General features: G+C 44.5%; 1 protein-coding gene across 1 annotated transcript; it reads right to left on the reverse strand.

Annotated features, from left to right (window-relative positions):
* Positions 1-5,512: 5,512 nt before the first annotated feature.
* On the reverse strand, positions 5,513-23,998 carry POLR1B (polymerase (RNA) I polypeptide B, 128kDa). The gene is made up of 14 exons (XM_005884927.2): positions 23,653-23,998; positions 23,277-23,423; positions 21,954-22,086; positions 21,299-21,435; positions 20,347-20,570; positions 19,443-19,614; positions 17,965-18,136; positions 16,910-17,191; positions 15,065-15,198; positions 13,759-13,929; positions 12,561-12,717; positions 8,558-8,754; positions 7,848-8,101; positions 5,513-6,456 (listed from the first exon to the last, which is right to left on the reverse strand). The coding sequence occupies exons 2-14, from the start codon at positions 23,349-23,351 to the stop codon at positions 5,574-5,576; spliced, it is 2,991 nt and encodes a 996-aa protein (XP_005884989.1). The 5' UTR covers positions 23,352-23,423; positions 23,653-23,998; the 3' UTR covers positions 5,513-5,573.
* Positions 23,999-25,086: the final 1,088 nt, after the last annotated feature.

The following is a 25,086-nucleotide window of genomic DNA, read 5'->3' on the forward strand; positions in this document are numbered from 1 at the left end:
ACGCCCCCGGCTCTGGCCAGAGGAGCACACGCATTTCAGAGACGGGCTGCCCTGCTCGTGAGTCAGACAGCCGGGGCCTCGACGTGCGCGGCTCTGGAACTGGGGTGTGACAGTGACACCCCCCGACAGGCTCAGTCTGCGCCAGTGCAGGAGCTGTTCCCGAGCTGACACCTGAGCCGGCCACGTGACCCGGATCTGGAGCCACGCGCGCCGAAGGAAAACCTTTCGCCCCCTGCGTTCTCCTTCCCGCACAGCCTTCCAGGTGGCCTTTCGTGGGCGGACAGGGAGGAACAGGACTCTCCTCTGTGACCTCAGATGTGCACCGAGTCCTCAGATGTCCCCAGCCGGCCCCACGTCCTGTCCCTGAATCATCCCGAAGCCCAGCTCACGGGCGCCCCACGGGAGGCATGAGGCTGGGCTTGTAAGGAGGTTCCCTGAAGACCCAGCAGGGGAGCTGCCTTGAGCCCCCAGACTTCTGGCCGCCTTTGGGCTGTGGCTCCCTGGAGATCGAGTGTAAGGGAGACGTCGGTGTCCCGGGGTTTGGGGTGAAGCAGATCTGAGCCTTGTATTGTCTCCTGGTCACTGGCGGGTCCCCAGAAGTCTGGGGCGGGCAGAGGAGTGGTGGACTGAATTCCCACGGGTTTGCTCTGAGGATAAGAGGACACCCAGGCAGCCCCTCCTACGGTAGCTACTAAGTGCCACACACTGGTATGTGCCAGGAGCTGTTTTAACTGCTAGGGAAACGGCATTGAATAAAACAGTAAAAAACGTATACTGTTAAAAAGTGATTAAAGAAGGCAATTTAGGTTGCCTTCCACTTCATGATGTGTTACATAAGACAAACTTTGGACCTCGTGAAGTGGACAGTCTGCATTCGGATAAGTAAATGGGTGGAAGGCAGGAAGCTAATACAGGTAAAGTGGAAAGTGCTTGATTGCTGGGGCCACACTGCCAGCCTTGTTTGGGGTGAGAAGGCCGGGCTGGCTTGGCATTTGGGGATAGACTGGTTGTTTTTTTTGGTCAAGCAGAGCAACAGGGACACGAAAGTGATCTGAGTTTCGGTGTGCTGTCTTGGCACTAGAAGTATCACCCTGGAGCTGAACATGCTAGCGGAGGGACAGGCAACTACCAAAATAAACAAAGACACACTAGTGATTAGTGATGATCATTCACCAGGAGAGTGATCATTCTGGGAAGGGAAGGGGAAGTGTTGGGAGAGTGACCAGAGGTGTGATGTGATTTATAATAAATATATATTTGATCTTCATCCGCTGGTCCTGGCACAAGTCTCCTAAAGCCCTTGGGATTTCACATGCGATGAGAGCAACAGAAGTTGGTCTTTTGTTGTTATTGAGGTGACTTTTGGACCTCACTGAGGAGGGGGGCTGGTCTCCAGAACCAGCCTTGTGACTAGAGGTTGGAATTTCAGTCTCACCTCCTGGCATCAGGGAGGGGAGAGGGGCTGGAAGTGGTGTAATCAGCCCCACCTAAGGAATGAAGCCGCCATAGAAACCCCAAATGGTTTGTGGAGCTTCTGGGTTGGTGAACACGTGATGCGGGGAGAGTGGCACACTCAGAGCGTGGCAGCTCCAAGCTGTCCCCAGACCTTGCCCTTTTTATTTCTTCCCAAGTCATATACTTTTACATTTTTTTGTTTGTTTTTTGTTGTTAATTCTCTCCTGAGGATATTTTTTTTCTTAGCTTTTCAGAGTGGAAGGAAGGAATGGAGTAGAGAGAGAGAGATGTTGATGCCAGAGAGAACATCTACTGGTTGCCTCCCACATGTACTCCGGCTGGTACTTGGGCCGACAGTCAAACCACTGAGCGCACTGCTCAGGGCCTTTTACGTTTTTTAATTGATTCTAGAGAAACGTTAATTTGTCATTCTACTTATTTATGCATTCATTGGTTGCTTCTTTTTTTTAAAGTCTTTTTTTTTTAATTATTTATTTTAGAGAGAGAAAGGGGGAGAGAGAAACATCAATTTGTTGTTCCACTTGTTTATACATTCATTGGTTGATTCTTTTATGTGCCCTGACTGGGGATAGAATCTGAAACCTTGGCATATCGGGACAATGCTCTAACCAACTGAGCTACGCAGCAGGGCCCTAAGTTATATTCTTTCATAGTAAACTGGTGATCTAGTGTGTAAAATGTTTCTGAGTTTTGTGAGCCATTCTAGCAAATTAGTCGAACCCAAGGAGGTGTTCAATCTATAGCTAGTTGGTCAGAAGCACAGCTGACAATTAGGCCTGATGGCTGCCCCCATCCCACCTAAGAAAGCTTAAGAATGCTACAGAAACACTGAAATAAGCCCTGGAGGTTGAAGAAAAACGCCACGAGGTAGAAGTCCAGTATATAAATGTCATCAGACATGGTAAATGTGATGTTAAGTAATTCTATATAATAAAAGGGTAATATGCAAATTGACCCTAACAACAGAATGACTGGGAATGACTGGTCACTATGATACACACTGACCATCAGGGGGCAGACGCTCAATGCAGGAGCTGCCCCCTGGTGGTCAGTGCACTCCCACATGGGGGAGCTCTGCTCAGCCACAAGCCAGGCTGACAGCTGCCAGTACAGTGGTGGTGGCGGGAGCCTCTCCCGCCTCCTCAGCAGCACTAAGGATGTCCGACTGCAGCTAGGCCTGCTCCCCGCTGGCAAGTGGACATCCCATAAGGGCTCCCGTGCTGCCAGAGGGATGTCTGCCAGCCAGCTTAGGCCCAATCCCCCAGGAAGCGGGCCTAAGCCAGCAGGTGGACATCCCCCGAGGGGTCCCAGATTGTGAGAGGGCACAGGCCGGGCTGAGGGGACCCCCCCCCCCAGTGCACAAATTTTTGTGCACTGGGCCTCTATTTTATCAATCTCTTGAAAAGGTAACTGCTTAGAGCATAGGTAATAATGTATTATGGGGTTCATCACATATGTATAGATAAAATGTGTGACAAAAATGGCACATGCCCAGCCGGTGTGGCTCAGTGGTTGAGCGTCGACCTATGAGCCAGAAGGTCACAATTCATTCTAGGTCAGGGCACATGCCTAGGTTGTGGGCTCGATCCCCAGTAGGGGGCCTCCAGGAGACAGCTGATCAATGATTCTCATCATTGATGTCTATCTCTCCCTCTCCCTATCTGAAATCTACAAAAATATATTTTAAAAAAATGAGCAAAAGACACATTTCACTGAGTAGATATAAATGCAGAAAAGCCCATGAAAAGATGATGTTAAACATTGTCAACCATTAGAGATATGCGAATTAAAACCCCAGTGAGACATCATTTACACACCTGTCAGAACAGCCTAAATAAAACAGGAGCACTATCAAGTGCCTGTCAGGATGTGGAAGAAACGATTGATCTCATTCATTGCTGATGGGAATGTAAAATGGTCCAGCCACTTTGGAACAGTTTGGCAGTTTCTTCTAAGACAACATACCACCACCACATGGCAATTTAATTCTTAGACATTTGTCCCAGATAAATGAAATGTATGTTCACACAAAAACTGTACATGAGTTTTCAGAGCAGCTTTATTTGTAAACACCAAAAACTGGCAACAACCAAAATGTGCTCCTACAGGTAACTGGTTGAACACACTGGCATAGCCATACAGCAGCAAAAAGGAATGAACAACTGATATATGCAACAGCTTCAATGCATCTCAAGCAATTGAGTGGAAAAAGCCAATCTCAGAAGGTCACAAACTATGCTTCTATTTGTATAATACTAGAGGCATGATGCACGAAATTAGTGCATGGGTAGGGTCCCTAGGCCTGGCTGGCAATCAGGGCCGATCCGTGGGGCGACTGGCAGGGCGATCGGGGGTGGGGACCCCCCACTGGCACCTGCCTTGGCAGGCCTAGTGCCACCTGTTTGCGGGCCCCGCCCCCGCCTGTTGCCCCCCCTCTGCAGGGCGACCAGTGGGGCAATGGGACCCTGCTGGCATGGGGCCTGCGGGCAGCTTCTGTGTTGAGCGTCTGCCCCCTGGTGGTCAGGGTGCTCCCACAGCCAACCTCCTATGGCCAGCCAACTGCCATGGTCCCTGCGGCCAGCCCCAATCAACCCCTGGTGCTAAACCATTTGTAGATGACCTGCTTCTGAGTCGGGGTTTCGTACTAGCAGAGCAGCTCGCTCGCTCTGATCTATTAAAGGCCCGCCCTCAACACAAGGGTTTGTCTCACTCCTGTCCTCTCCCTTCCTTGGGGGCCGCCCGCCCACCTGCCACAGTGCCAGCGCAGCGGAGAGGGAAGGAGGATCTCACTCCCATCCTCTCCCTTCCCCAGGGGCTGCCTGCCCGCCCACTGTGGTGGTGGTGCGGTGGCAAGGGAAGGAGTGGAGGCGGGGAACCGAGAGGTGGCGGGACGCCTGCCCCGGTGACCATTGCCTCCTCTCCTGACCCCACCAATGCACGAATGTCGTGCACTGGGCCTCTAGTAATAAATAAAAAACCAAAACAACCCAAAGGGGCACAGGAAGCTTTCAGAGGTGATGTTTATTACCCCGGATGGTGAACTATATACAATAAAGATGTGCAGTGTTTGTTTTTTTAAGTATGTTTTTGATTTAAGAGAGAGAGAGAAAAACATCAATCAGTTGCCTCCTGCACAAACCCCAACTGAGGTTAAAACCTACAATCTGGGTTTAGTATATTTCTCTCTTTTTTTTAAAAAATATATTTTATTGATTTTTTACAGAGAGGAAGGGAGAGAGATAGAGAGTTAGAAACATCGACGAGAGAGAAACATCGATCAGCTGCCTCCTGCATACCCCCTACTGGGGATGTGCCCACAACCAAGGTACATGCCTTTGACCAGAATCGAACCTGGGACCCTTCAGTCCGCAGGCTGACGCTCTATCCACTGAGCCAAACCAGTTAGGGCTGGGTTTAGTATATTTCAATGAAATTGTTAAAAAATATTTCTACCCTTTTTCACTTTAACATGGACATTAGAAAATACAAAATCACACACATGGCCTGCATCATGTTGGGACTCTAGATGGACAATGCTCTAGAGCAGCAGTTGCCAACCTTTCGGACCTCACGGACTGGACCACCGGATGGTGGCCTAGAGCAGGGGTGGGGAACATTGAGCCCTCAGGCCGTATAAGGTCCTCGAAATCATTTGGTCTGGCCCTCCCAAGGCATTAGGGGTGAGTTAATTGTTTGACCAAATATAGCAGGCTAATTTTTAAGTTGGTAATTTTGTATGGCCTGCAAATGATGTTATAAATATCCAAATAGCCCTTGGCAGAAAAAAGGTTCCCCACCCCTGTTCTAGAGGGACAATCAGTGATAGTCACCATCTACTGAGAGCAGCATACTAAGACCCTGGGGTTGGGAACTTCCCTGTATATTTTATTCAGCAATGTAACGTTTTCTCGAACAAATACAGTGAAAATCAATTTCAATGGTTATTATACCAGAAAGACTCAGAACCTTGAATTCTTATTTGCCAGGTCTTGGTTGAGGGCTGTCACAACCTTGAAAAAAATTTCAGGGTAACATCTTTACTGAAGTTACATTTTGTTTTAATCTGACAGATCACCTAACCCAAAAGGCCACATCAATTAAATGACATCCAGTTTTACTTTGATGTTCATAGCTGCCAGTTCAGCTACAAAATACCGAAAAACGTAAGGCACAGAGACAGTGTCGATAGTGTCACTGCGATTGCACACAGTACAGTTGTATTTTCTGTTGCGCATGGCTGACCACGAAGGGGGTGGCTTCTCTAACAGCGGAGAGAGCAGACTGCCACACTTCACACACACATGGGCTACCGACCGGTCAGAACAGTTAAAGAGGCGGTCGTGAAGGAGAAAAGAAGTTCCATGAGCTAACAGAGCATCCCTCTCCATTTCCCCAAAACGGATCCCACCCTGGACGTTTCTCCCCCCGATGGGCTGGTTAGTGACTCTGTCTCTGGCTCCGGTGGTTCTGACCTGGAATTTGTCTGAGACCATGTGGCGTAACCGCTGGTAATAAACCACGCCAATGAAAATATCTGCTTCCAGTTCCACCCCACTGATGCCACTGTACAGCCTCTCAGTGCCATAGAAGTTGTAGCCAGCAGCCTTCAACATCTCACCAAAGTACTCCAAGGCCGAGTTCTCCTCTGAAAAGGTGAAGGGTGTGGCATCATGGCAGAGACCATGCAGAGCTGCAGACTTGCCCGCCATGCTCTCGATTAACATACCAATAGTCATTCGGGACGGGAACCCATGAGGGTTGAACAGAATGTCTGGGACCATCCCACTTTCGGTAAAGGGCATGTCCTCGGTTGGCCACAGTCTGCTCAGGATGCCCTTCTGCCCATGCCGGCTGGCAAACTTATCTCCAATGGTTGGGTTCCGAGGGATTCTCATCGTGATGCAAACACATTTAAATTTTCCACTTCCAGTGTCATTACTACACACTTTGATGTTGTCCACAATACAATTTTCTTTACTCCTAGAAAAAATTAAACCATATAAAAGGTCAAACTATTTCTTTAAGCTTATAGAGGCATATAAGTTTTATATATAACTAGTGCTTTATAAAAAATTCAAAAAACAGTCTTATCTTTCTTTTCCCTGGAAGTATCTATGAATAGGGCTGCTGGTTATATTAACTACAGAACTCTGTTCCTCTAAACAACTATTATGAAAGTACTAAAGGACTGGTACACGAATTCATGCACAGGTGGGGTCCCTCAGGGTGGCCTGCAGGGATCAGGCCCAAACCAGCAGTCCAACACTGCTTGGTGCTCCCACTCATTCCGACCCCGCTGTGCCTGCTGCAGTCAGTCCCAATCGGGAGAGGCTCGCATTGCAGCAGCAGTGCTTGCCAGCTGTGAGCCCTGCATCTGGCGCCCATCCCGAGGGGGGTGGGCGGGGGGCCGAGATGCGATCGGCCCTCTGGGCGGGTGGTGGGAAGCCCTTGCTGGCCCAGGATCTGGATCTGTCCCACTGACATTCACGCCAGTTTTCATGCCAGTTGTTGGGAGTCACCTAGTGGCCACTTTTATATCAAGGCTGACTTCCAGGAGGCCTGCAGCACTGTCGGGATCCTGCCAGCAGGGCCAGTCCATTGGTGCCTGGCCCGTTCTCCGGAGATCGGACCTGCAGGACTACTGAGGGAGTGAGTGGCTGCTACTGGGCTGGTGGGCCGCCGGGAAGGGTCGGTCAGCTGAGCGGCGCTCTCGCTGTGGGAGTGCACTGACCACCAAGGGGCAGCTCCTGCGTTGAACATCTGCTCCCTGGTAGTCAGTGCGCATCATAGCAACTGGTTGTTTGTCGCTTAGGCTTTTATATATACTATAGACGAGAGGCCCGGTGCACAAAATTCGTGCAAGAGTAGGCCCTCGCAGCCCCAGCAGCTGCCTCAGCCCTTGCAGCCGCGGCTTCATCCAGAAGGGTGTCCGGACCGTCATTCCACTATTTGGCTATTCGGTCGATTTGAATATTACGCTTTTATTATAGATGATGAAGACCTACTGTTGAATCCACTCTTACAGATGTAAAGTAAGCTAAAAATTTATTTTTAACAGGAGGCATAATAAAATTTTAGCTGGGAAGTATTCCTAACATGCATGAGAGAGATGATCAAGTCTCAATAATATACTTTTAAATTAAGCCGGGAGAACCCTCACCAATTATAAGAGACTGACAAGTAGAAAAGCAAAGGGAGTAAGACAGCAAACTTTGTCTCATTTTGTAAATGCCAACTCAGTTACGATTGAGTCAATAACAACTATCACTTCTATTTTCTCCAAAAATTTCCTGTTAAAAGATTACTTTCAACAGCCCCCAGCAGTTCACTAAGAATAGCCTTTAAAATGAGCACCTGGCACTGCAACTTACTTGTAGAACATCACAGAGCTCTCGCCAGTGTTGAGGTTTACATAGCTGTAATAGGGATCTCCATACTGCAGCTGTGCTCCAATAAATGGCAATCCATCCTCATCTAACTTCTGCACAGTCCGCGGGTCACCAGGTTTGACTCCAAACACCAGACTATCATCTCCTTGTTTAATTTTTTCAGCGAGATCTATGAACTCAGATTTGTAGACACTTCCATGGGCAAAACCTCGTTCCCAAGAAGCCTTATTCACAATCTATGAAGTCAAAGAATCAAGGGAGTGCAGAAAAATGAGGATTTTTCAAAATAAAACTGGTCATAATTATACTTGATTTAGGTTACCTCGAATTCGATTTAAAATCTATCCACATTTGCTCAGTCACCTACACTACTAAAACCCAAGCACTTAATTTATAATTAAATAGTCCAAAACCCAATCATGCACAAACACAAAAGGTAAAAATATCCAACACTACTTTATATTCACTCGACATTAATTCAACTACACAGGCAATATGCATGAAATATGCATATATGAATATTTAGTTCATAACCCTCAAGGCTACCACTTTTCATTCAGAGCAGGGACTGACCATTTAACAGGACACTCACTCACCAAATACTAGGCACTCGAGGACACAGTGACCTCACAGTAAAGTTAAATTTTAAAATTAAATATTAAAAGAATGGAACTACTCTTGGTAAAACTTACCATGGCATCTTCCATATCGTAGCCAGTGTAAGAAATAACAGCAACGATGGCATTGGTCCCAATTGGATAGTTGTCCATGTCATAGTGATCATACATGCACGGCCTCACCAAAGGGCTTTGTGGGGTCTGAAGACGATACAGCTTATTATCGGATCGGTCTTGATAAGTGAGAAGTGGGAAGCCCATAGTTTGTTTACCTACAAAGGGAAAAACACCTTAGCCTTTTGTTTTTCCCTTGATTATAAAGGTGATATTTAAAATTGGGAGCAACTAAATATTCACCATAGAGGAATGAACAGATCAGTCATGGTGGTTATGCTTTATAGTGTGAAGATGAACGAACCTGCATGTATCACAACCAGACCATGAAAACAGTGCTGAGAGGGAAAAAGGACAGAAACTCATTTAATATGATACCATTTATGTATATCTATATAACACACCCCAAACAATTCTATACCTGGTTTATGGACACATATATAATAAAAGGGGGATGTTACTGGGGAAGAGTAAGGGTATAAGGGGAGAGTAGCTATTATCTAATAACTTAAAAAAATTTTTTTTTATTGATTTGAGAGTAAAGGAGAGGGAAAGAGATAGAAACATCAATGATGAGAGAAACACCATTGATTGGCTGCCTCCTGCACGCTCCACAATGGGGATCGAGCCCGCAACCCAGGCATGTGCCCTTGACCGGAATGCAACCCGGGACCCTTCAGTCTACAGGCCAACGCTCTATACACTGAGCCAAACTGGCTAGAGCTCTAATTACTTTCTTACACACAAAGCAAAATGTCACTATTTGTTAATTCTGGGTACTGGCATACAGGGGGTAGGTAAGAGTCTTCTTTATTCTACTTCTCAGTACAGAGAATCAATTCAACACAAATGACTTTTTAAAAAAGATTTTAAAATTGATCTTTAGAGAGAGAGGAAGACACAGGGAGGGAGAGAGAGAAATATCGACATGAGAGCAAAACATCTATTGGCTGCCGCTTGTAAACCACCTACTGCGGACTGAGCCCAAAACCTGGGCATGTGACCTGACCGGAATTGAACTGGCAATCTTTGGGTTCATGAGAGGACACTCAACCAACTAAGCCACACTGGCCAAGGCTCAACCAAAATGATTTTAAAAACTAAAATAAATATACATGCCTAGTGGAATTCTTTATAATATAGAAACGGAGACTTCCAGCTTCCAGTTGTAGAGGGTTCCTTCTTCACAACCACCCTCAGCACATAAGACCCAGGAAAAAAAAAAGTGACCACAAACAAATATACACACCACCTGAAAGTATTGTAAAGTAACCAAAATCAGTCAGAAACTAGAGAGGAATTTACATTCGGGCAAAAGAAACTGCAATGGGTGAATTTCCAGGTCAGGTTTTGTTCTGTGGTTTGTTTGGTTTTTTGCCTAATGGCCCAGTGTAGTGGCTAAAACTTGGACAGAAACCCATAGTCTGACTGGCTTTAAGAACCAAGAAACGTAAGAGTTCACAGCACTACAGCAACTAAAAACTGAAGGGGGGGAGGGAGGAGGGGAGGGATTTCAGGAAGGAGAGAACCACACAGGGAAAGCCTTAAATTCTGCATATGAACCAATCCCAGATCTTTGGTGGAGTCCTGAATTATACATGCATGGAACATTTCCAAGCAGCCCTCAAAAGTGACTTCAGCTGCTTTGTTTAGCTAAGTTATCTATCAGTTAAATCTAAAAACCAATCCTCTTCAAAGGAACATAACAGAATCCATGGTCTTCAAAACATATCACCTGTTCACAATGTCCATGATATGATCCAATATTACTAGATATAAACGACACAGAGAATCAATACCCATACTCAAAAAAAAAATGCAGTGAATGGAGACATCCTGAGATGACCCAGACATTGGAATTAATAGACAATTATTATTTTAAAACACTGGTTGTATAACTGCTGAAAGATATAAAAGAAAATATGTTCACAATGAAGATGAAATTCTAGAGAAAATTAAAACTATAAAAAAGAAACAAATGGAAATTTTAGGCTAGAAAATGAAATATCTGAAATAATGTGGTGGTTCCATGGTGTAATGGTTAGCACTCTGGACTTTGAAATAGAATAAAAAGTCTGAATATGATGACAGATGAATAAAAATGATTCAATGTGAAGAGAAAAAGATAAAAAAAGAGAAAAGAAACCAATGGTTGATGGGACAGCAATGATTAACATACATGTTGCATAACTGAAATCTCAGGAGACAGAATGGACAGCAGCAATTTTTTAGAAACAATGGCAGAAAACTACAAATTTAAAACAAACAGATTTAAGAAGGCCAGCAAATGCAAAATAAGACAAACACAAGGAACATCATATGTAGGCATACCATAGTCATTCTGTTACAAACCTAAAAATAAAGAGAAAATCTTAAGGACAGAGAAAAAATAAAACTTAAAAAAGGGGAAACAACCTAAAACTGATGACTTTTAATTAGAAATGAGAGACCAAGAGTAGACAGCTAGCCTGGCCAGATATCTCAGTTGACTGGAGCGTTGTCCCATACACCAAAGGTTGCAAGTTTGATTTCCTGCCAGAGCACATACCTAGGTTGCGAGTTAGATCTCTGGTCAGGGTGAATATGGGAGACTGCCTATCGATGTTTCTCTCTATATAAAAATATCCTTCTGTGAGGATTAAAAAAAGAGTACACAGCTCAAACAGTATTTCATGTGCCAGAAAAAATCTTGTCAAATCAGAATTGTATACCTAGTTCCTTCAAGGGAAGAGGAAATAAAGATATTTCAAAGCAATAAAAACTAAGAAAATTTTAGCCAGCAACTGGCAACAGTGACAAATGCTAAAGAAAGTTTTCAGGCCTAAGGGAAATTACACTCCAGGAAAATGAAACCATGTATTTGATACAATTAGTCAAGTCTGAATAAGCACTACACAATAGTGTGGTACTATCAGGCAGGAATGAACAGCACTGGAGAGAGAATGACGTGGACGGCCTGTAGTTGTCAAAAATGGAATTTCAAGATCTCAGACCAACCCAAGTCATTGAACATTTACAAAATTACCCTTTTCTTCAAAAGTGTCAATAACAAGAAAGACAAAGAAAGACTAAAGTTATGTTCTAACTTAAAGAAGACTAAAGAGACAACGGAATACAATGTGCGATTTTGGACTAGGTGCTACACAGAAAAAATTGCCAGAAACCCTGTTTATGGCCAACCAGTATGGTTCAGTGGTTGAGCATTGCCCTATAAACCAGGAGGTCACAGTTTGATTCTCAGTCAGGGCACATGCCCAGGTTGCAGGCTTGATCCCCAGTAGGGGGCGTGCAGGAGACAGCTGATAAATGATGCTCTCATCATTGATATTTCTATCTCTCTGTCCCTCTCCCTTCCTCTCTGAAATCTATAAAAATATATTAAAAACAAAACAAACAAAAACCCCCTATTTTTGGTACAACTGGTCAAAGTCTGAATCAGACCCATAAAGTAGTATGATAAGCCCTAGCTGGTTTGGCTCAGTGGATAGAGTGTTGGCCTGCAGACTGAAGGATCCTGGGTTCGATTCCAGTCAAAGGCACATACCCAGGTTGCAGACTCGATCCCCAGGGTGTGCAGGAGGCAGCCAATCAATGATTCTCTCTTATCATTGATGTTTCTCTTTCTCCCTTCCTCTCTGAAATAAAAAAATATATATTTTTTAGAAAGTATAATACCAATATTAAATTTCCTGATTTTAATTGTCCTTGTTTATACAAGTGAACATCCTTATTTAGATATAGACACTGAAATATTTAGGGTAAAGGGGCATCAAGCCTGCAACTTACCTTCAAATGGAAATAGTACAAACAGACCAAAATATTAACAATATGTTGGTAAAGGGTTTATGGGTGTTCTCTGTACCAGTCTCACAACTTTTCTAAATTTGAAATTATTTCCAAGTAAAATAAGTAACAAACATGTCTCTTTTGTAAGTGTGGTTGCTACCATCCCCATGCCACTTACCCATCTGGCACTGGTACATGTTCCTTGGACTCTGGTTGTGATCAGAGAAAGGGATAAAGTTGGCGATCACACTCAGCAGGCTGTGAGGGAAGAGTTCCTGGTGGGTGGTCACTCCAGCAAAAACCTCATCCTCGAAGATGGCAATATTCATGAAGAGCTGGAGAGAAGGATGAATGCCAACACATTAACTCTTTCTCTGAGTTCAGTACTCAAAGACTTGAAAGGAACCTTCCCACCTGGTATAGTGAACACTGAAGGGACCCACAGGAAGCCTCAGTCAGAATGACCACTTGCCTTTCATACCTCATTATAAATCTACCCTAGACCAATTATGAAGAGGCATTTGAAGAAAGACATTTTTTAATTTTTATTTTTAAAATATATATTCTTTTATTGATTTCAGAGAGGAAGGGAGAGAGAGAGAAACATCAATGATGAGCGAGAATCACTGATCTGCTGCCTCCTGCACGCCCCCTACTGGGGATTGAGCCTGCAACCCAGGCATGTGCCCTTGACCAGAATCAAACCTGGGACCTTTCAGTCCATAGGCTGGTGCTCCATCCACGGAGCCAAACCAGCGAAGTAAAGAAAGACATTTTTAAAGTAGTACAAAGCGCAGAGCTTTGCAACTGCAAAGATGCAGGGAGAGACTGTGCATGAGGGAATGGTCCAGCCTCAGCATCCGAAGGAGCTTGGGATGCAGGTGACGAGACACCAGCCTTCTCAGGCTCAATGGTGGGCGGAGTGAGGGGGCACATGAAAACTGCTTCCCGCTGGGCACAGAGGAAGCAGAAGTAGTTCTGGCTTTCTTTCAAGTGCCAAATTGTTATTAAACAGTAACACTTAAAGAAAGCAACAGTTGTCCTAGCCAGTTTTGCTCAGTGGTTAGAGTGTTGAGCACAGGCCTGTGGACTGAAGGGTCACAGGTTTGATTCTGGTCAAGGGCATGTACCTGGGTTGCAGGTTCAATCCCCGGCCCCAGTCAGGGTGCATGTGTGAGGCAACCAATCGATGTCTCTCTCTCACATCAATGTTTCTCTCTCTGTCTCTCCCCTTCCCTTCAACTTTCTCTAAAAACGAATGGAAAAAATATCCTCGGGTGAGGATTAACAAAAAAAATAATAATAATTAACAGCTGAAGTCTGTGGAAGTTGTATAAGACACAATCACATATACCCACTACACACAGTCCACATACCTGCTCCATAGTTCCAATCAACTCTTCTTTGCCCAATTCCAAGTTTCGCACAGGCCGCACCAGCCTACAAGGAGTGGTGAAAAGGTACAGTCCTGGGTACAGACTTGGTTTTCCTGTCATGGGGACAAGGGCCACCTCCATCCAGGGAGGGATTCTTTTTTCTCTCAACACCTGTTTTCAACAAAAAAGAAAGTTCAAACCAGAATGACTAATATGTTTTACATCTACCCTGACACCTGGGGTCCCAGACCAGGAAGAAAAAATAGCTATAAAGGCCATTACTAAGGCAACTGGTGTAATCTGAGTGTCAGCTGTGGATTCTAGCAAACTGACCCTCCCTGAATTTGGTAAGTGTACTGTGGCTATTAAAGAGAAAAAGTTAGAAAAAATACACTGAAATTTTTATGGAAATGGAGACATGTCTGCACACTACCCTCAAATGGTTCAGAAGAAAACATATATACATCTACACTAATAAAAGGGTAATATGCTAATTAGACCGGATCGACCGGCCATCCTACGGACGTCTGACTTCCTTCCAGACAAAGCCATGGTGGTGGGGGCCGAGGCAGAAGCAGTTAGGGGCAAGATCAGGCCGGCAGTGGAGGGCAGTTGGGGGCAAGATCAGGCCGGCAGGGGAGGGCAGTTAGGGGTGATCAGGCAGGCAGGCAGGTGAGCAGTTAGGAGACAGTGGTCCCAGATTGCGAGAGGGATAGCCCCAATTGGAGAGGGTGCAGGCTGGGCTGAGGGAACCCCCCTCTCCCCTCATGCACGAATTTCATGCACCGGGCCACTAGTATATTTATAAAGAGCACACAAATAATTGGTGGATCTGGGTAATGGGCATATGGGAGTTCTCTGTGCCAAGACTCTTGTTAGGAGGAAATTCCAAAGAATGTCCTTCTCCTTGATTTTTTAAAAATATATTTTCAAGACCCAGATAGCAACAGGATATGTATGACTTACATATCTCGCATATCTTTAACATTACTTGAAATATAAAGTTCCTATTTTGATGTCCCCTACATGCCACTAGAATTTACAAAAAGTTAAAATCTGTTAGGTTAGCAGACTAGGGCCTCAGTGAAACTACTTAAAAAAAAAGGTGTATGGGTGAAATATCTACCACTGACCCCAACCTCTGAGGCTATGAGGTCAGTACCAGGGGATGTCAGGTACTCTCGGAATGAGCTTCTGATCCCCAGGCCTACGAGCACTCTAGACTGCCTGGGACCACCTCATCAACTAGAAAAGGACTGAAACCCAAGATCCAGGGATAGAGCAATTCACAAAGACTCATGGTCACCTTAAAATGCCGGAGAGAAGCTGCAACACCAGCAGCAAGCTCCTTATCTACCCAGCCAACCATGACACCGTCCAGCAGGACAGGGTAGCACTCGGCGTAAGGTCGGTGAGGCGTTCCATCAACTGGAGTAACCCCTGTGGAAGGAACAGACAGGGTCATCACATCAGGATGCCTTTTCCAACTTAGAAATTCCCTCCAGATAGGTCTGCAGCTGTATCATCATTTAGATATCTAGTTATCTTGTCTCTAAACCAGAATGTTTTTCATTTCTTAAGTTTCCAAATCATTTCAGCAAGGACACACAAGAACTAGTGACCTGGCCTGTGGGGAGAGCAGCAGGGACAGGAGTGCAAGGAGGCTTTCACTGTGCACCTTTTCTATGTTCATTTCTGAGGGTTGTAAACATAACTTTTCCCAAAAATCTAATTACACTTGATTGCCATTATTCAGAGATTCCCTATCTGCAAATTTGCCTACTTGCTAAGATTGTCTGTAACTCCAGTATCAACACCTCAAGGCGCTCTTGGGGCCACTCGGTGAAAAACCTGCATCACCTGCGCACAGGCTCCCAGCTATGGTCACACGTCTTCCTGTCTCAGCTCAGACTGTCAAGCGTCCTCTGGGCAGTCTGCTCAGTGCCACGTGGACAGCATGCTTGTGCCTTCTGTTGGTGGTTTCACTGTTTAATCGGCCCCTGAACTCTGCGCTGGCCAGTGTGGCTGAGCACAGGCTGTGTAAGCCGCAGGAAGAGTGCGTGTTAGAGAAGCTTAGTGCTGCTGGCTGAGACCCCGATGTTAGTGAATCACAACGTTAAATGAGGCGCCCCTGTGAGCAATGGCTCTTCCCTAAATTCGGGGTTAGTTGTGACTTTGTAAAACAGAATACCACAAACATCAAGATCCAACTGTAATTAAGTACAAAAGAATACTCTTCCACAATCCATAATCCACCTGCTGAAGACAGGAAGTGTTTTACCAAGTTCACAGGTCACCCGCTTGGTGTTAGGCATTTTCCATTCTGTCTCCCCCCGGACCAGAGCCCTTCCCATCTCTTCTGCTTGGGATACACTCTCCACCTCTCCACAGTTTTTCCTCCTTTCTACCCTTTCCTGCACTCTGACATTTTAATCACTGGTGGCGAACAACATGATTTTTCCCTCATGGACAGAGGACCTGCAGCACTTTACACTGGTTATGACCTCTGAATCTCGAGTAATTCTGAATTAGTTGGATTTCCTTCTGAAAGGCCACGATCTAACTGGCAGAATACTTTTAAGCAGAAATTTCCTGGCTCTTAACTCAATGCCTTTCTGGTTGTTTGGAATGCCTACCACCTGAATCCGATGAACTGGAAGTTTTAGAGTGTAAATACGAATTCCAGTGGAGACCCCACTCAGATCAGCAAAGACACAGAGAACTCTGTCTCCAGATCCCAAGAGTGAAGAATGCCCAAAGAAAGGGCATCATATGTGTGAAGGTGAACCCGAACCCAGCACCACACCCAAAGAATAGCATGCAAGACAGCCTTCCAGCAAAAGCAGAGACAGCCTCCAGGCTCCCAGGAACAGGGCTGTGGGTCTGAGGACCTCCAGGTACAGAGTGGACAAGCTCCTTTTTAACTGTCTTCCTGCAAAGTGACACTGCTTCCAGCTTAGAGCAGTGGCCGACCCAACAGGTGCAGGGAGAATGACCCAAAGGTTACTTCCCATATTAAATGCTGTTTGAAACCAGCCCAGTTCCTGCACAGATGAGTAAAATCAATTCCTGCAGGAATTCTCTGCTCGGCCCCCAAGGCAGCTTAACTGTGAAAAAACACACACAACGAGAATGTTACCCTGTCACATACCCAGGTTGCAGAGCAAAGCTGGAATAGATGCTGTGTACACAAACTGCGTGACCACCTCACATATGGCAGTTAAGTGGTTCATCAGGCCGCAGGGCTCCCCATCAGGAGTGTGCACGGGACAAAGGAAACCCCAAGACTCCGGCAGCAGCCTGCGCACTGTGGTGGTCCTCATCTTGGCAAAGTCAGCCCCTCTGTGCACACAGCGGAAATGGGAGAGATAGCGGATGAAGTTCAGCTTATCAGCCACGACACAAAGTCCAGAATTTTGCAGGAAGCCAAGACCTTAATAAAACAAAAGTCATTCAAAAATGGGCTCAACTTGAAAAAAAAAAAGGTATATTTTTATTTGAGGCTCTGATGAAAAGCCTCAGAGCACACTGTAAGTCATGGAGTGGGTGATTACAAAGTTCACTAGCTCAGATGAGCAGGGATACTGTACAAAAAGTAGTAAAAATCCCCAGATTTCACAAACTGTATCAGCCTTGCCTGGTTCCCTATTTCCTCCACATCCTCCACTGTGGGGAAACCATAAATAAAAAACAAAATAGCAAGTAATTAAATGGGATTCATCAGACAGGCTGATTAACACACAAGCAGTTGTTAGTTCTAAAAAAATCTCTATCAGTAGTAGCATCTATTTCAAAACTGCAGATTTCTGGGCCCTCAATTGCCACAGTTGAGTTTTCTAAGTCATTCTGATGCAAGTGGTTTAGGGCTGAGCCCACACAAGAACCCTCAGACCACCTGTCCATGTGACCTTCCTCAGACATCTTTAGTTTAGACAGAACTCTGAGCTGTCTTTAGTTTTCTAGGAGGCACAGGAAAATGTGATCATCAGAATTGGATTTAAACCATTCAGCACCTTGTCAAAAGCCCTTCCGACTGATATATACTTGTCAAAACTTATAATGTGAAATGTCTTTAGTGAAAAGGAAAAGTTCGCTTTTAAATAGAACCTCTCTTACTGATATAAACCTCCATTAAGCAAATAATTTGAAAAACACAACTAAAATGAAGACTATCTATTTTTTTGAAGCCTATCTATTTAATTTCACCTGTTTTGGAACGCAGATTCCCAGTAGCAAGAAGATACTCAAATGGTTTTGTAAGGTCTATTCCCAGACTTAAAATCTTCATCAAATTTTCACTGTTTATAGACATATTGGTCTTCTGAGCCTTCTTGTCCATACCTATTTTAACAGATACTAACCACGCTTCCATTTTTTCCTGAAATGAATAAATTACATGTTTACTTGAAAGGCTATATTGAAATTACCAATAACAGAAAACTTCTGCCTGATATTCATTTTTATCAGGGCAATTCTAGGCTGCTGAAAATTTTCAATCTAATTTCATGGTTAGATCAGACAGAAACAAAAGTTTTTATCTTTCAGTAAGAATTTAAATAAGCATTACTGACTAAATAAGGAATTAGGAGATTTTTACTTTAGTCTTCTCCATCTTTTATCCCACTATGTTATCTATTAGATTAAATCATTTTAGGGATAATATTCAAAATATGAAATACCACCAAATGAACTTACTTATGAACTGATCTGTGCTATGCCAACACTCTCTACACACACACACACACACACACACACACACACACACACACACACACACGGCTCTCGTGACTGACAGTTAACTATGCTCTGTAATGTTGCTGTGAACACTGAATTAGCAGGTACTAAACCTTTGCTCCTAGGTACAGACAGGATTAGGTTCCTCCAAGTCTCAAGTCACAACATTCTCGTCAACTGAGAAATACGTAAGCTGGTTTTGTGTGTGTTTCTGTTGAAAGATACCTTGTTTTATGTTGCTGATGTACTACCATCGGCCTCACAGCCAGCAGCACTTTAACTCGTGACTGACAAAGCTCATCTAACGCTCGTATGTTCTCGTAAGGCACATCCAAGCCTTCTTGTGCTCAGCACCTCACACAGCACTTCAGCACTATGCTTGTGGGCCATTTTTTAACAACAAAAATCACCAAGAAAAACACAAAAATGTGAAAAACATGGTACTAAATAAATAGACTCTCGTTCACAGCATGAGCTGAAGCAAGGCAGAGCATCACCTCCTAGACCTCAGCTGGGAGTGTGGGCATCAGGACACCCCAATTATTACCCCTCCAAGCACATCTGCAAAGGACCAGGAAAGCTGTGAATACTGATACTGGGCTTACAAGTAAACTTCAGTGAGGAGGGGAATTTGTAACAGGGACTCTGCAAAGGAGGGCTGACCGTCACTATATGCATACAGGCCACTTACACTTTATCATCAATGTCTGACCAAGATTTGATGTTGTCTTTACTTAGCTTACATGAAAATATCAGACATTTTTTAACCTGGTACAAGCTAGGACATTTGATTCTGTACCTTTCTGCTAGGCAAACAAACAACAAATAGAAAAAAGAGATGTACACTGCCAAAACAAGAACTTATGAACATGCACAAAACTACATCATGGGGTGTTATCACCTCAATCCAGAGGTACAATGGGGCCTGGGGGAAAGCAGTGTGCACCCACCTTCAGAAACATGAGGAAGAGCTGCCCGGGTGTGAGCACTTCCTGATTCACTAAACTATCAGGATTCTCCTCCATGCACTCTCCTTTGGCCAAAGCAAACAGCTTCCGGGTCATGAGACAAAGTACATAAAACTTCTCAGTATTGGATTTCAAGTGGATACAGATACACTGGCTGTCAAAATAGAAAGAAAAAGCTTAAAATGATTCAACTGCTTACCACTACTTGCCATTCTACTAACCAAGGCCCCCAATTCATGTTTACTTAAAAGTCCTTACTCATATTCAGAAAAATCCCTTTTCATCTTACAGCAACATCAGCAAAAGAGCAGAATACAGTCTCAAACAAGGTCTACAGCGGTGTTGGCCAACATGGTAGTGACAAGCCACAAGGACTATTTTAAATATTAATTAAAATGGAATAAAATTCAGAACTCAGTTTCTCAGTTGCACTGGACATTCAAGCACTCAGCATGGCCCACAGCTGTGCACTGGACCACGCTGACTTACAGCAGGTCACAAAGACAGAGCCCTTGTCTTGGGAAAATAAAGGGACATGATGCCTGCAACTTTCAAATGGTCAGAAGGAACAACATTTACTCATGTGCAGACAAGTAAAGCAAATATAGTAAACCTGTTAACAGTCAACATGAGTGTCCAATGTACTATCTTTGCAGCAATCCTGGAAGTTTGAAGTTATTTCAAACTAAAAGTTAGAAAGTACATTAGAATAAAACGATACTACCTAAAACCAGAGAAAGGTGAAGATGGCCACAGAAACAAAGCTAGCCCGCTTCGCCAGGCCAAAATTCAACCCGCATGACTCACCAGTCCCAACTACATCAACACAAAGAACCAGTGACACCCCCCAACCCCCAGTAAACAGTGTAGGCAAAAGCACGCATACTTAAACAGAAACTCTGCCGCTTGTTCATTTGAATACCAGTCAGGGAGACTAAGCTTTACTCTGAAGCGTTCACCTAGATAGTTAAGGACCTGCTTCTGTGTGGAACAACCTTCATCCATCACCATCCTTAACATCTGAGTAACAGAGTTCCTAAAGAAAGAGTTGTCCTCTTTTCCTTTGATGAGCTCCTGAAAAATCTGGTAATCGGAAAAGCTGACAAGTGCCTAGAATAGAAAAGAGATTTTTCTTTGTCATTGCTAATAATAACGAAACCATCCAATTCATTCGGAACAAGTCTCTCCTTTTCTATTTAATAACCGAGAAACACTAGCATTCCACCATTGTTAAACTGAAGTGAATTCTCCAAAGTAAGGGCACTTGGAAGACAGGCACCAAGATGGCCCCAATGATCCTCACCTCCTGGGATTCACAAGCCTGCATAACCTCCTCCCACATCAAATCAGAGCCCTTGTGACAAGAGAATATGGTGGAAAAGGTGACACCCAGCTCTCAAGGTTAGGCTACCAGGGGCACTGCAGCTTCCCTCCCTTCACTGGGGAAGACGGCCGCCCCAAGCAGCCTATGGAGAGGCCACTGGAGAGGAACTGAGACCTCCTGCCAACAGCCTGCACTGACTTGCCAGCCCGGAGGAACCACCTTGGAAGGGATCCTCCAGCCCTGGTCAAGCTTTCTACACAGCTCAGCCCCTGCGACATCGCTCTGCAACCTCTGAGACCCCAGCCAGAGCTGCCCACATTCCTGCCCACAGAACCTGTGAAGGAAAAACGTTCACTGAAGTGTTTTAAGCCACTGAATTCAGAGGTAATGTGTTATGGAGCAGTAGGTAACCAGTACAGCATGAACTCTGATAAGGAGAACCTATTCATTCTGCATAGGACACGCTTCCAATGACTCCCTTCATAACAAAAGAAATATACTCAGCAAGTCACACCTTAAGTGCGAATCCCAAAGGAAGAAAAAACAGTTCTTTCTGGTAAATAAAGTTCAACATAACTGTGCCATTTTCCAAGTAGTGAAGGTTCATATTGACAGCAGAGTGTTCTTCCCTCACACAGTGCATTGACACTCCTGTTGAAACAGAACAAAAAGCTGAAAACTCAGTAACACTGTAACTGCTTCAATCATTTCATTCTGAATTATTTTCACCTTCTTAGAAATAATTAAGAGCCATAACACTAAGTTTAGCCAAAATTGGCAACAAAATATGTCTTCAGACCTTGTCAAATTTCCCCCGAGGTGCAAAATCTCCCCCAAACAAAGGCCAGGTGGCTGCCAGCCCGCGACCCTGAGGGGAGTGCCATGGTACCTGAACCAGAAGACTTCTGGGGCCCACACCCACCTCTGGCAAAGTCAGGCTGGCCTCCAGCCTCAGACTAACATATACACACACGTTCTTTCAGTTTGAAAGATATCAGAAAGTAGATCTGCTACTATGAAATCTTAACACAGAAATGCTTAACAGAAAAATAAAATTTTATATACATACGAGAGAAAAATGTCAAAGACTCTATTTAGATGCATCTCATTTTTTAAAAAATGGCTTAAAACTTTTCTAAGACAACATTCTAAAAATCACTAGAGCTTACCATATTGAGTGTAGCCAGGCCCTCTAGCTTTCCATTTTGGTCTTATCATTGCAATAGGGAAATTTCTCCGAGGCATAATCAACATTCGGATGACCTTTTCAATGCCATTGATTATGAAATAGCCTCCCATTTCCTACCAAAGAGATGAATTATAATTTGTTAAAGATAAGTAACTGTGAATATGAAACTGACAAACTGCAAAAATTAACCTCCTAGCAGACCCTGTTCAAAGTGCAAAAGAGAGGAAAGTGCAGGTGAAGGGGGCCATGGATCCCCGGGAAGCTGTCAGTGTGTAAGTTAAGTCTTCTCAAGTACATGAAAAAGGTTTAGGGACCCGGAAGTATGGAAGGAAGTCGGTACTTTCTCTATCAGACAGCTTTGATCTAATTTGTCTTTCTGACCCCCAAAATGACCTTAGTCTTCAAATGACATTAAACAAACAAACACCTTATTTCAAAGAAAAGTCTGCAAATGAAAATAGCAACCATTTTGCCTCCAGACAAGTATGATTTCCCAAATACGTTAAAAAAACAACTGATGACCATATGAAATCTCCTGAAATCAGATATTAAAATTAATAGGAAAATTATTTTAATTGCTCATCAATATCACATTTCTGTAATAAAGAGCTACTATTAAGTAGGCATATCATACCAGGTGCTCTATGTTATCCTAACATTTAGTCCTCATAATAATGAGTAAGATAGCTATTGTGCCCATTTTTAGCAGAGGAAACAGGTCCAGGGAGATTAAACTTCCCAAAGCCATACAACCGGTAATACAGCAGCTGAATGTCAAACCCAGATCTGACACCAAACCCTCGTCCCACCAGGTAACAGTCTTTATTACAGACCGTCTGTAAGCTTGATTACTTCAACTCAATGCTGCAAAGTCACCTGACACAGCTAAAAAGAAATGCCAAAGGGAAAGCATATAAGGCACTTCATATCCTCACAGAATCTTACTGTTCGGTAAAGCAGACATCTTAGAAAATAGTTTTGTCGTTTAAGATGGCTTTAAAAACAGAAATATCTCTAAATATACACCATTCAGAAAATTAGGGAAAAACCTACCAATTATTTCCCCATCATAATAATAATATCCTAATTGCAGCCAGTTTTTCATACATTGCTTCATTTGAGACTCATTATGAGCTGTGCACAGTACGCAGACAAGAGATCAATGCTCCACGTTATCTATCCAAAATTAGAGGCGCAGAAAAAAACACTGACTCCCTCTGGCAAGCTTCATATCCTCTCATTCCCAACTCGGGCCCTTCCTATTGTCGCCTGCCCATTCAGTGCCCTGCACCCCTGAAATTACCTCTGGTTCCTCATGGTGCTCAATGAGGGCTTTTGGAGGAAGGTTGTATAAGTTGCAAAGCTTGGACTTCACCATGATGGGAACATAGCCAAGAAACTGCTTAATGGTTCCTTTTGAGATTCCGTTTACAGCCCAGCTGATATCAGCCTAAATGAAAAAAATTAGTTAGGAAAAAACAAAGTATTTGGATCTACAAGAACAAATGAGTATTTTAAAAGAGGAAAAAGACCATATACTAGATGATTTTATGCTTCAGATTTAAAAGAAGAGATCTCTTGGGTGACAGCACAAAGCAGAATTCTGGTTACATTTTATTGGACACCAATATTCGCAGACATGTCCAGCGTTTGAGTCGTGTACTGTCACTTGTACTCACTGTCAACTTTCCCCGGTAGGTGCTCCTCCTGCCCCGGCATTCTGCAGGATAAACATTGAGCTCCTTGCAGATGCTCCCTTTGGGAACAGTGGGGGCGCTGATGACGGCATCCACAATAGTGAGAGAGATCCGCTCATCTTTGAAAGCAAATTCAAAGGGAGGAATAGCCTGAAATACAATTCACATTATTAACTGCTTGCATGTCCCAGGTACCTCTTCACTGAGACTCTTCCAAAGCCCATGAATTTCCTACACACATTGTTGCCTCTCATGTTAATGTGGCATTAAAACGACAGCTAAAGCTACATCCAGTCTACTCACACCATCACTATGTACCAAAAAGCATACGGCGTTAACTTGGACATCTGAACATCTACCGTGTGTCAGCTTCTGCAGCAGGCTCTAGGGCAGCGGTTCTCAACCTGTGGGTCGCGACCCCTTTGGGGGTCGAACGACCCTTTCACAGGGGTCGCCTAAGACCATCGGAAAACACATATATAATTACATATTGTTTTTGTGATTAATCACTATGCATTAATTATGTTCAATTTGTAACAATGAAATTGGGGGTCACCACAACATGAGGAACTGTATTAAAGGGTCGCAGTACAGAGCTGTCCTCTGAACCAAGAGCCTGCCCTCTCTCTCCTTACCTTGTAGCTTCTCCACCCGTAGTAAACCACTGCTCTAGGGTGACCACTGTGTGCAGAACAGAGCTGTCCTCTGAACCAAGAGCCTGCACTCTCTCTCCTTACCTTGTAGCTTCTCCACCCGTAGTAAGACTGACAGGACTGCTGACAGAGCAAAGTTATGGAAGCACCTCCTGACTCAGGACCGGACACTCTAATGCCATTCTTTAGGCTGATAGTTGTGCATTTCATTCCACGTGGTCTCATACATGCCAAGGGAAAGGTGGTACCACCAGGTTCCCTGCCCCACCCCCCACCCCCTTCACAGCATCTGCTTTTCGGTATCCGCCCTCCTCCCCGGGAAAAGCTCTTCTGTTCCACTGAGCTCTCCTCGTGTTAACTAAGAACAATAAAGGTGGTACCACCAGGTTCCCTGCCCCCCCCTCCCCCTTTCACCGCATCTGCTTTTCGGTACCCGCCCTCCTCCCCGGGAAAAGCTCTGCTGTTCCACTGAGCTCTCCTCGTGTTAACTAAGAACAATGTGTTACGGTTGGAAGCTCAGCCCACGCGGGCCACTACCTCACCCTCCAGCACCTACTGTCCTACAAAGCACTGCGGCTCCCAATCCCATAAAAACCCAGGAACCACAGACACATCTTCCCCCGGTCGGCTTGAGCTCAAGCCCCGTGCTGCGGCTGCCACGATCAAGAAGCACAACTATTTGGGGTTCTACTGTGACCTCCAGCCATCCCCTCTGTCTGGGACCCTGTCCCCGGCCAGTGCCCCGCTCATCCCGCCTCCTGGG

The sequence above is a fragment of the Myotis brandtii genome, unplaced genomic scaffold (assembly GCF_000412655.1).
Source record: "Myotis brandtii unplaced genomic scaffold, ASM41265v1 scaffold879, whole genome shotgun sequence".
Taxonomy (NCBI): Eukaryota; Metazoa; Chordata; class Mammalia; order Chiroptera; family Vespertilionidae; genus Myotis; species Myotis brandtii.